The sequence below is a fragment of the Leptidea sinapis genome, chromosome 20 (assembly GCF_905404315.1).
Source record: "Leptidea sinapis chromosome 20, ilLepSina1.1, whole genome shotgun sequence".
NCBI lineage: Eukaryota > Metazoa > Arthropoda > Insecta > Lepidoptera > Pieridae > Leptidea > Leptidea sinapis.
Window position 1 is genome coordinate 11,617,107 of NC_066284.1, and position 13,281 is coordinate 11,630,387.

The 13,281-nt window shown below is 34.3% G+C and overlaps 1 protein-coding gene across 1 annotated transcript; it reads left to right on the top strand.

Moving 5' to 3' along the window:
* Window positions 1-1,857: 1,857 nt before the first annotated feature.
* LOC126970112 (uncharacterized) lies at window positions 1,858-12,338 on the top strand. The gene is made up of 2 exons (XM_050815837.1): window positions 1,858-2,141; window positions 10,234-12,338. The coding sequence occupies exon 2, from the start codon at window positions 10,279-10,281 to the stop codon at window positions 11,380-11,382; it is 1,104 nt and encodes a 367-aa protein (XP_050671794.1). The 5' UTR covers window positions 1,858-2,141; window positions 10,234-10,278; the 3' UTR covers window positions 11,383-12,338.
* Window positions 12,339-13,281: the final 943 nt, after the last annotated feature.

Here is a 13,281-nt window from a genome sequence, read left to right on the forward strand (position 1 = left end):
CCTCTAAATTTACATTATTTTTAGATTTTACATTGAATCGTAACTAGAATTAGATTAATAAATTACATTGTATACAAATACGCAATTATTTTAATACTTTTTAGTGCATATCTATTGTTTTGGAATAGTATGTTTGAAGTAGGTTGTTTTTTTTGTTAAATTTTTTTTATCGTTTCAAAGCCGAATAGAAGTATCTTAAAATAAAACTGATCGTTAACCTTTCCTTTAATTAAATAAAAAATCACAGCGCAGACCTGACCAATGCCAACATGATAACAATTACTTGACCTAAGAAAAAAGCAACGGCTATTGATAACATAATTGTTCATTTCCGCACAATTGTTACACTTTATAATAACCAGTAGATTGTTGACTTGATTAAATTATAACTTTAAATTTTCTAACGCCATTTTGCGGTTTCATTGGCGGATTTTGATAATGCAATTAATTTTTTTTTACCCGCAGCTCGCTTTTATTAAGGATTGTAAATTATTGTTAATGTTAAAAATATTTTTAACATTATCGATGCATTTTTATTGCACACTAGCTGACCCGACAGACGTTGTTCTGTATATAATAAATAAAATAATGTTTTTATATGAATTTGTCAATAATATTTCATAACATCAAAAATTACTTCGTAAAACATGCACCCTGCTGTCGTAATGAAATTGTTTCACAGTAGAACTGTCAAACCGTGCGTCAATAAATTCTCTCATAGAAATTATGTATGGACACATCAAAGGAAAAACAAATTTGTTGTTTTTTTTAATTTAGCATCATTTTCCTATTTCTTCAGACTTCCAATAATTCCAATAATTCAAGACCAAAATTAGCCAAATCGGTCCAGCCGTTCCCGAGTTTTAGTGAGACTAACGAACAGCAATTCATTTTTATATATATAGATTATTTTTCCTTTATATGATAAAAACCTTAGTTTAATCATTTTTATTACAATTTCACCTAAGGCTAACAAGCAATTTAATTATACAAATGATTTAGGTTTTCTTTAGTGTTCATTCCGCCAATATTTGTTTTTAAAAACAATTCGACACGTGTTTCGCCTCTACACGAGGCATCCTCAGGACGTGTTGTCTCGCCAAAATCTGGCACGAGACTGAATTTGGCCACCATTCGCCCACATTCTCCTGCAACACCAGAGGAATCACAGATCCAATCCAGCATTGCCGGCCTATTAGCAAGGTGTTCACGAAGGTGTGCGCTTTTGAAGGTAGCCATGTCATATCGTCCATTCTATATATTGGTTGAAGTTTCACTTTAGAGGAACGATCAGCCACACATCTAGACAGATGGTATCCAATTTTGTTGCAGGTAGATCTTATATTCTATTAAATAAACTTATTAGAAGTAAAAACTAAAAATAAATTATACAGAACCATTAAACGAGATAAAAACGGTTCGTAATCTCCGACTTGAAATAAAAGATACAAAATAGTAATAATTTTCAAGTTGTCTCAATTTTGTAAAACATTTCCAAATATTGCATCGCACAACAAAAGTCGGATTAGTTACGTCCTCGACTTGCATATCCCAAAAACGAGAGCCAATGCAAATTTGGCCAATAATTTGCTTACTAGATGAAATTCATTACGCCATTACGTTTATCAATCGATAGATCTCGTGGAACCGCAACAAATAAATGACACAATCACAAATTAGCTAAAAAATGGACACTACATTGACTAACTCAATACAGCCAAATGATGATTACACACAGTAAGACAAGTTACGTAAACAACACTCACACTACTGCAACGTCGGTTCACGCACACATTTGCAGAACACACACATTGAACGGACAGTTGTGTGAGTGTTGCAGACCGTGAGTCGGTCGAACCCCACTACAAAATTCAGTCGCACTCTAGACATTGGTGAAGATAGACGTGTCCTACCGACTAGAGTCCAACGCAACAAATCGCAGTGAACATTTCGTCATAACATTGTGATAGTGACAAAGTTATTTGGGACGTGACAAGTGGGAGTGATTAACATTAAATTTAATAAATAAACAATAATTGGAGACGTTTCTGTGTTTTGACGTTTTTAGTGAAGCTATGCAATTGTTCCCTCTTTTTGGATAATTCCGGAAAAAGGACTTCAAAATTACCGCAAATACTTATGTAAGGACCCACTATTTATTTCTTAATTTTTTCAGGAATATTTCACTAAGATCATTTTTGTTTGAATATTTTTATTATTTAACAAATTTTAACCAGGATCAATCTAAACCAATAAAATTAATTCCTATTGGATTTGAAAATATGTAATAATATAATATGTAAAATAATAATTATTCACTTAAATATAAATAGGTTCATTTAATTATAATTTATTTAACTGTCTTTTTCATTCTTAATTTAAAATAAAAAAAACATTTCAGCGTAGATAAAAAGGCGGTTTTCGTAAACGCTGCGTTTCGCGGCGCGTTAAATTCATTTTAAAAATTTCGAATTTATGGTCAGGCTAACATCAATTTAAATTAATTTCAATGACTAACTAAAATGAGTCAGTGAACCTCGCTTCGCTATGTCGTTTATTCGTTACTATAGAAATGTTTTTGCGGTGTCAATGACATTTAGAAGTTGGATTTTGTTTACTCACGTTTGCCAGATACGTGCCAATAATCTGCGTATTTAAATCATTTTTCCTGCGCAATTGCACTTAGATTTATTTCAGTTATTCCGCAGTTCTGACCATTAATGATAGTATTTGTTTTAATTATAATTCTAAAAATGACAAAAAAGTGACTAAGGGAACGAGAACCTTTTCCAAGAATAAACATAAATAAAAAAAATTTTGTTTTTATTTATTTAAAATAAAATTACCAAATTTTTTTATGTTAATAAGACTACATTGACTAAATAACTTGACCATAAAATCTTACATTTTTCATTTCTGCCCGAAAAGAAAATCTATAAATTATCTCTTTGTTACCGTTAGCTGCAGCGTAGAGTGTCTTGTTAAATATAATAATTTAATCTGATAATTTCTTTATCAATTTATGTTGTCATTACTTTCTCGGCTAGATTTATAGCGATTTGTGAAGAAAATAAACTTCAATATTAATTTTGTCTTGCAAAAGAAATTTAAGTCCAAAATTTTTTTTTGTTATAATATTTAATTTTGACATTTTTCAAATTAAAATTAAAAAGAAAAGTCAATTTTAATATAAAATTTTAATTTTTCAGTAATCAAGCTAATTGTGAGGGTAACCTAACATTTGTAATTGACAAATATTATAATGCCAGTAAGTAGTTCGGTGTTGCAATTGGCGCCTGGCACAGTGTGTTGTAAGCCATTGTGAACGCTTACACAACTGGTTCAAGGTTCCATTCCGCGTGCATTCGCCTTCGGATGTACGGAAACTATCTATATTTTATCTTGTGTATATTTCATAAAGTCTTACCAAAAACAAGACGACATAATTGTAATCTTTAAAAAAAGTGTCCGTTGGTTCTCTTGTTTTCTACTGTCTTTTCTTCTCAACTGGCGTATATATATACTATATATGAATGTAGGTATGAGCGGGCTACGACTTCTATAACTTCTATTAATATCACTATAATACAAGCATAATCCAACAATTTTGTTCCTATAGCCGAAATTCTAAGTACATTGGTTTCCTTGATACAGTTCGTAGAAAAGCTAATCCAAACAATGCTGATAGCTACTCATTGAATCGATTGTAAAGGTCAGCTATCTATGTGACGCAACGTCCCTAGGGCGGTGTTGCGCAACTTATTGCAACACAACCGTCGGCTTATACGAGCCGCAGGATATTGTTCTTTCTATTATATAGTTCATCTAATCGCGTCGCCATCTTGTTTTGGTATTTTAACAATAACTGTCGCAGCATATTGACGATAAAGGTGTAAAGGTTAAAACGGTTGTGAGAGAGAATGTGGCTTATAGATTTTTGCCAATGAACCAATGAAAAATTGCCACACCATTAATAATAATTAAAAATAGCCGACATCTACAATGAAGTAATTTCAAAGTGAACCAAGACAATAAATTAGACCACCAATACAGTTGGCATAAATAGCACGTATAAAGAAAAAAATGCGTTTATTTGATTTGAAATAAAATATTATTGATCAAATCCGCATTAGTGCGAATTATTCATCTAATGATATAATAGAGGAAGTTCACTACAAGGTTATCCGGAAGGTGCTGTAAAGGCCATACCCGCATGCATTTTGTTAATCGTGCATCATGCCTCGCATAGCTATGAATTTTATTATATGTACGTTCGTGCAAGGAGTATAACCCTGGCTTGAAGCTGACCCTGACGGAGTATTTCTCGAAGTCATGCGATGAAATCATACGTTAAACATAGTCTTCCTAATAATAATTAAAAATAGATCTCTTTGTCAGACAAATGCACCGATACACATAAAAACAAAATCTAAATTATTACCCCCTTATTCATAATAGTCTGCCAACTTAAAGCATTGCTAATTCTCATTCTGTCTTCTTCTATTGACCTATATCAGAATGAGGAAAAACACTCCTTAGCGGCTGTTTAAAGTAAGCAGACCATTATGAATAAGGGGGTAAGCCCTATCGCATTAGTAAATTAGGTAACATTGTCATAAATATTTCTCATAACAAAAATTGTGACTAATAATTTTAAAACAGCATTAGTTCACAAAAATAGTTAGAAAACAAATCCCTAAATACCATGTGTAAAACAAATCTTATCACATGAGTAATATAGTTCATATTATCATAAATTCTCTTACGTAACCAACATTTTTTCACGCGCAATATAACGATAATTTCAACGAGGACAAGCAGAGATAACTTGACCTATTTTTTTTATCTCCAACGCTCGTAACTCTAACCTACATATTGTTACACGTGAGTGTATACAACCAATTGATAACATCTAGATTGCTGACTCTTATTTGAGGTCCTAAATTTCTACATCCGATAAATATGGAACATATTGACGCAATCTTTGATGACACCAAAAAGATAACTGAAACAGATAAAGGTACAGGTATTCTAATTCACATCTGCAAAATAAATTAGGTTACAAAAGAACATATGGCAGGTACCATGAAGATAGACGATAACAATATTGTTGACGCTGCTAATAGTATATACAATGATAGTTATAATTGTAATGTTAAATCATGTAACAAAAATTATATATTGAATGAATTCTAGTTCAATAACAATAATTCTTGCAATGTTCCAACTGAACTACTTGAGCTTTCGAGATCAATGACTTTCCTCATCTGTATTTAGTTTATCAATTTATTTGTGTTCAATTACGCATAGAGCAACGAAAACCCATTTGAGTCACACGTGACGCTTAAAATGACTTTGTCCTAAATCCTGAGAATATATAATGCAGGTGTACGCTCAAGAAAATATTCCGAATTGTGCCAAAATATCTTACATAATTTAAGCAAATTAGCAGTAATCTAGAGCATTGAAATAGGTTAAGTGATTCTTAATAATGTAGCAATTAGCTGTATGGAGCAAGGCCGAGTGAAGTAGGTCTTAGCAGTGTTGATGCATTCCGAACATTTGTTATTTTTTGACGATTATTTTGTGGGAAATCCCATACCGGAAGAACGGAACAACCGTGGCACAATTTAAATTGGCCGTTTATCGCGAGTTACGATATAAGGCCTTGACACCATTGCCGCTATCGGGAACCGTGAGACTGATATAAATAAACCGAACTTTAATTGGGTGTTACGCTTGCGAATGCGAAAATCGGTCAAGACCAGAAAAATGCTTGAAACATGTCCAGAAACTGCGACCTTCCACCACAATCCTCGAGTGTAAATAGACTATAATGCCACAAGGATTCGTGTCACTCGTGCAGACAAAACATCAGCGTATTTTAAAAACATAAGCCTTTGAATTCCTGCTTTTTCGTTTGAAAAAATATTACATCTATTACTCAGTAGGTACGTATAACGCAGCTATTACACCTACTCGAAAATAGAGTGACATCCAATAAAATCTATATATTTTGAACAAGGCTAGAACATAAATCACCACACAGTAAAATGACAAATGGAAGGTGGCGGTCGGCCCACTTTTCCCTCGCAATAAGCGGTAAGCGTGTGGAAAGTTACCGTTGTACTACTTTCTCTACTTTTTCCAAGATGGCTGCCGTTGTCTATGATTCCTATTAGAAGGTCAAGAGCGCAAAGCAATTAGTTTTGCTGTTTAAGGTCAATGCAATAAAAAAGTTTAATTATTCTGATAAAAATATCAATAACGTGATAATATATAACTACAAACTCTGACATGAAAAAGTCTTATTTATTCATGTATTGTTGTATAATTTTAAGTCAATCCCAATCGTTTAAATACATCAATAAACAATATGATGATAATGCAGGCATTTGAATAACTTAATCAAATATTCAAAACAAATGCTCAAGGGCATGGCTTGAACGGTGCAGGCAATAATTAATGGATTGGCCGGATCACGTTGCGGTTTATATAACGGTTTAAAGAAGAGTAAACGTGCTCGAACGTTACGCAAGCTTCCAACGTGAGGTTCAAGATTAGCACGTGTTTCTGGCCGCGTGAGAGCTGACAGCACGTGTGACTGGGGGGTGATGAACGGTCCTCCAGAGAATTAACCTGAGGAACCACTGTGCTTGCAACCTTTAAGCTATCTTAAATGTCAAAGGCAACAACAGAGCCATCCATTTCATTTTGTAAGACAAAAAAATTTCCACAAGTTGATGATGATTAATGAAATTTTAATTTGTTTGTAATAATTGTTAATGTAGATTATTTATCCACATATAAATAACTAGTAAATAGTCACGATTTCAGCTCTCCAAAATATTTAAACAAACAATAAGTTTGAGAACTTGATGTTTGTTAGTTTGATAGTTGTCAAATAACTGTTGAATATTAAAACGCGATTTCTTCGTCAATTGAAATAACTCAGCGCGTTAAACTTAAAAGTTATTATAAGTACTCGTAGAGTTTTCCGAACAAAGTAAAATAATAATAATAATCATTATACAATACAAATAATATATGAATACAAAATGTTTTGCTTCCTACCGTCTGCGGTTAAAATACGAAATACATATTGATTGAAGATGGAAAAAAAACAAAGATGCTTTCGAATAACTTAAACCCACTAACTAGACTCTTACATGAGAATTTTCCAAATTCACCTTTATTGTTTCTTATGGCACTAAACAGAAGTCGAACCCAGACAATGGGATTTCAACATTCAGTAAAATCCTCTCAAAATAAAATAGCCTCAATGTGCCTTATTTGCAAGGTTAAAATTAAATTGTTGATTCATGAAAGAAGATTGGTTTACGCTAAAATAATCAGAATTCATAACGCGCCAAATATGTTTTAAAAAAAAAACCTTACCTAATCAGTTATTTTTATGCCTTTAATGAAACCCAACTATTCAATTAATATCTACGTCAAATTATTCCTCATTAATATAACTAAATATTCCTTCTTAAAACTATAAAATGATCATTCACGAGTGCATTAACCCAAAGCTGTATATAAAAGATGTTAGATTTGTTTAGTGGCTTCGAATTCCATTATAATATAATGGTCGCGTGTTCATAATTTTTGCTCTTTTAGTTGCTATCATTCGAATTAAAATCGATTTATAATATTAGTTTTTCTTCCAAAATTAATGTATTTTTACATAAAATATGTTCAAGTTTGTTAAAAGTTTAATACAAGCGGATTCGTAATTTATTCTTATCCTATCTACAAAAATACATACATTTACGTTTGTCTCAAATATAAGCGCCTCAAAGTATAGATTGAACCTTTAAGCCTCAATTTTGTAAATTTCAACCAATATCGGAAATTCAAAATATTTGTATATAAAATATAAATTTGTTTTAACCCTTCTTTGAAGCCCGACAGAAAATATATTTCATATACAATTCCAGTAAAATTATTATGTTAGTACATAGATTCTTTACCTACAAAATGGAATATATATGGATAAATAAGCAACACAAAAAAAAATCAATGGTATTTCTAAAACAAACAGTATTACCCAACCCATCGTTTCATAACAGTATTCACAAGTTTAGACACCAGGTGAACATAAAAAGCATCAATATACCGTAAGAACCCATTTTTGGTTAACGGAACGAGCAAAGAAAGTAGATGATTAGTTATAACCGTTTGCTGAACAAGTATCACCGTTATCTTGACACCCAAATGTACGCAACTAGTTACGTAACGGTCATGCGCTTTAATAACTGTTTAATTGAACAAGAGTTACCTAATTACTTATGTCAGCCTGGTACTTTTATACCTGGCACTTGTTTTCTGAGAAGTTATAATTTTACTAGTTAATAATTTAACCAAGCTACATTTAGTAAAAATACATTAATAGTTGAATTAATATGATTATTAAGACGCAAAAATGTGGGAAATAAATATTGCAAGAAATTTGCAATCATTGTCGTAAATAATATAATGTAAAAGAGATTCAATAAATGAGGTGTATGAAAGTGTTACGCTCGGTAACATCGTAACGGACATAACATTTCTTTCAATAACGTTACTTTATTGTAATATTATTCATTATATAACGTTGATCAGAACAGTTAATGGCTTGTGAATAACTAATTATTCATTTCGATACTGTTATGAATGCTTAACGGCAAATGGCCTTGATTGTAAGATGAAATGTGCTTCTAAAAGCAAGTGCTGAGATTTTTGTGTTTCAACACAGCATCGTCTTTGTGTTCATTACCATCTTTCATTATTTACAATACCATAAACAACCACTTCTATGCCCTCCGAAAAAATAAATATTGGCTTACTTTTAAATCTCAAAATTTAATAAACTGGCAATGCAAATACGCAGAGAATTCCCTATAAGAAATGTCCGTATTCATCTTTGGAGCGTCAAACAAAAACCGTAGGATGTCTTGCAATAAGAGTGGGTTGTAATTGAACTGTTAATGTAACGGGTTTCAATGTAGGCTGCTCTACTAACATTGATGATGCCGGATCGTCTGGTATCCGTTGATTGAATCGATGCTAATTACTGTAAATTATGTAGCATTTGTATTTCATACCATGACGACTTATTATCTGAGCACAACAAAATAGTTAGCACTATTTTGACAAATATATAACCTTAAAAGGACAAAAGAAAAGAATTTCGTCCCGAAAATTCCAAGTTAGCTCACAATCAACTTATAATTCTGTAGTCCCACGTCATTAGTCTCTTATTTAAATTATAAAACCTGATTGGAATAGGAAGTTGTTATGTAAAATATTCGAAATGCAACGAGATCCCTCAAAAACATCTTAAAATTCTCTAGCAAACCTCTAATGATCTTTTTCGAATTTCATGTTGACTTAATTTGTGAATAAAACTGTATAATCTGGAGTGGGCACGTTGTTTCAGGCGGGCGATACTCGCATATCACATGCAAATAGCTTTTCAAAAGCATAATTTGAGATTTAGAAAGAACTCTCACGTTGTCATCGACCTGCCCGCGTGTATTGGAACGTGATTACTTTTTCTATTCGATAAGGAAAAAAATAGACTACTTATCGTTTCACCACAATGGGCACTTAACAAATCATTCATTGTTATCCTTTAATAATGTTTTCAACTGTTTTCATTCCACTTCCTGTTATATTTGTTTAAAAAAGCCACGGAATTGAAAACTTCATCATTTTACAACGCATTTGTGTCTATAGGTCATCGACATTTAAATATCGTTTAATTCAATATTTAAACAAAAGATGTCAGCATTCGAGAGTAGCACGCTGTAAGCAACGTGATGTTCTTACGAAATAATAATGTTGCTCAGATGAAATTATTGTATCAGCTAATATAACACAATACATCCAAGTCACATTTTCTTAGGCATGGCCAGTGCTCGTGTCTCAGCTATCGGAAACAGTTGTTATATTCTAACACGAGCAGTTTGAAATTTCGACAAATTTTCTTTCGTAGGAAACAGTTACGTAACTGGACATCCTGTGCGACCTCAAACGCAACGTGTAATTCTAAAAGAGGTTAGGAAATACGATTTATTAACGCATTATATGAAGGGAGCGAATAATGTCGTAACTCTGTTTCATAAATGTGATCCAAGTGTTATGTTGCGCGGGATCTTGCAACATAATTTTTGCAAGCGTGTTTTGTAAGACTGTTTAGAAAATTGCAATGCTCATGTTCTAATAGTATGTTTTCTTTTGTTACAGAATCGTTTTGAAGATTCGTGCGGACCAAATCTTGTCCGCCGAAACATGGTTGCTGAGTTCATCTTGAGTCAGCAACAGCTGCTTAACGGCGCTGCTGCCAACCTGGGTCCAGCCCCCACAGCAGCGCGAGTGCCACCACCGCCTCGCGCTCGTCTCTCCGTGTCTCCACACTTCCAGATGGATCAATCACCATCACCCAACGGCATGTCTGGAGACCCCAGCGAATACGGATCTTCCTTTGATTTCTCCAAGAGGAAAGATTTTTTCGGTCAACGTAAACAACGCGAGTTTATCCCTGATAACAAAAAGGATGATGGTTACTGGGATCGCAGGAGGCGTAACAATGAGGCTGCCAAGCGTTCCCGGGAAAAACGCCGTTTCAATGACATGGTATTGGAACAACGTGTTGTAGAACTGTCGAAGGAGAACCATGTTCTAAAAGCTCAGCTGGATGCCATTAAAGAGAAGTATGGAATATGCGGTGAGGCACTAATCAGTATTGACCAAGTGCTAGCCACCCTCCCGACCTGCGACCAAGTACTGTGCGTGACGAAAAGGAGCAAACTGTCGGGCAACGGTATATTCCCAGCCCCACCACCGCCACCGCAGGGTCCGCCTGCATCACCACCTTCTCCACCACCACAACGTGCGCCAGAACCTTACCAGGAAAGACTTCCAGCTCCTGAAGCTTATTATCCCCATCCGGCACACTATGAGCCACCCGGTTCCGTTCTCAATCTCTCAAGATCTCGCCGCGCTCCATCTCCCTACGAGCTATCCTCACTATCAGGCTCAGGAGATGAGACAGCCGAACAGTATGCCCCTGAAAATAATTGCTTACCTCTTAAACTTCGGCACAAATCCCACCTCGGCGATAAAGACGTCGCGAGCGCTCTGCTTTCACTACAACACATTAAGCAAGAACCCGGCCCACGTTCCTCACCCTCATGGGACGGCGAAGGCTCAAGCGACGAGAGGGATTCTGGGATCTCACTAGGAAATGAGTACAGGCCGCAACGACCTGATGAGCAGAGGCTAGCGGAAGAAGAAGACGCGCACCTGAAGGCTGAACTGGCACGGCTTGCTACAGAAGTGGCAACGCTAAAGAATATGATGCACCAAAACAAGCAACGTACCCTGGAGCATTAAGCGGCACCAGAATACCGCATCGCGTTCCGGACCAGGCGATCAATTGTCGATATATTCGTACAAACTGTCTCAACCTCCCCTCCCTAGAAGTCGAAGTTACCACTTTGTAAAGAGATGAGAATATATTTGTATGTTTGTGCAGCTGTACGCGGCTAAGTCGCAACGCCTAAACATTATCCTTCCTAAATATGGTAGTAGTCGGTGTTAGATATAAGCTAGAGATAGTCTCAAGAAAAGAGCTTTTGCTTGAGACTAATCGGTTTACGGACTTTTCGAGCAGATAAAACGACTCTACTCACAATTATTCTAGAATTTAAAAAAATGCATTTTTAGTGGTGAGCTATGTTTATGTATAAATAAGAGAAGTGGATCTGTTTCATCTATTCGAAGACTCTTTCTATAAAATCGATCTTTAAAGACTATATATGCTAAGTTAGGTAAGTTAATGTAAGTCCATTAGTTATTTATGATTAATGTATAGATATCTCATTCGGAATGTCCGTAAGTTCCAAACCAAAAAGATTATAATCCTCTGGTAATCACTCTAAGACTTCGTTACGATATTCTTTATGAAAGTATCTATGATCAATCTATTAGTACCAGTGCCTTTGACAAAACATACCTACCTGTAAAATAACTAAAGATATTTTTGTACATTTGCTAAAAAAAAATAATTTTGTATACAGTATACCGGGCCATTATCGCATTGACAAGGTGCGATTTGATCGCAGTTCCAATATCGTTCGAAGCGCTGAGCGTTTTTTTTTAAATCGATGTTGTCGTGTTTTGTGTGATGGTTCAGTACTATTATTGTATTACTCCTGTTGCCCAAAGGGCTGTGATACGACTGAGAGGAGTTAAGTATTTATTTATTTGGACCGCGACAGAGGATTTTACAATTTATTGTCTTTGTATAAGTCTATACGATATGAATAAATTGTGTACATTAAAATATATATCTGTATTTTGATTTCTATCCCTTAATTAATTTTCCGATAATGGAAATAAATTTTAACTTGGTTTTAGCTAGTGATCACCACAAAAGTAAATGATGGATGCAAGAATATTGGGTCGTTATCGACTCTTATGACTTCGTTGGTGGAAATGAAATGAAATTAATTTATTTTTATGAATCTTGGTAACACAGCTCTTAACAATTATAAGATGCACAGCCCAATTCGCCAATATGCATACAATATGGAATTACTTCCTTCCGCTGCCCAAGGAGAAAAAGAAAGTTGACAAAAATCTCAGATAATTTATACGGCAAAAAAGAGCCTCTTGCTGCTAGACAACCGATGAAAACGGGCCAGGTTTATTCCTTTAGTGTGCGTGACAAGCTACGTCTTACACTGGCTTTGTATGTCACTTCGTGTTGTTGTGCGCGAATTGCACAAAATAAAGGCTAACTGTCACAGTCTTTGTAGACGTATAAATGATCTAAGAGAAACATATGTATATATCTACTATAACTAGACACTGGTTTTAATTTGTAGTTATCTAATTAATTGAATCATATAACAGTTTCGACTATTAGAAGTCTTTACCTACTTTTCACAAAATTATTGGCGCACACAAAAAGAAAAACCTTACCCATAGAATATGAATTATGGCATACTTACTCGTGTATGCTAAAAAGATCTTTATTAAAAAAGGAATAAATTTCTATAATATTTTGAAGTTAGAAATAAGTTAAATTCGTCGAAACGTGTCTCGTTGCCAAGGTTCTCGGGGTGGCTAAGATCGATTTCAAAAATAATTAATCGATTAAGAATATTTTGAGCAGCGGCCATTTTGAATTTCAACTGCATACTAGAAATAAAATGCTTCGTCATAATATATATGATGACTCGTATGCCTCTCTGTCAAGATAAATATCGAGGTCAATAATAACTAGGG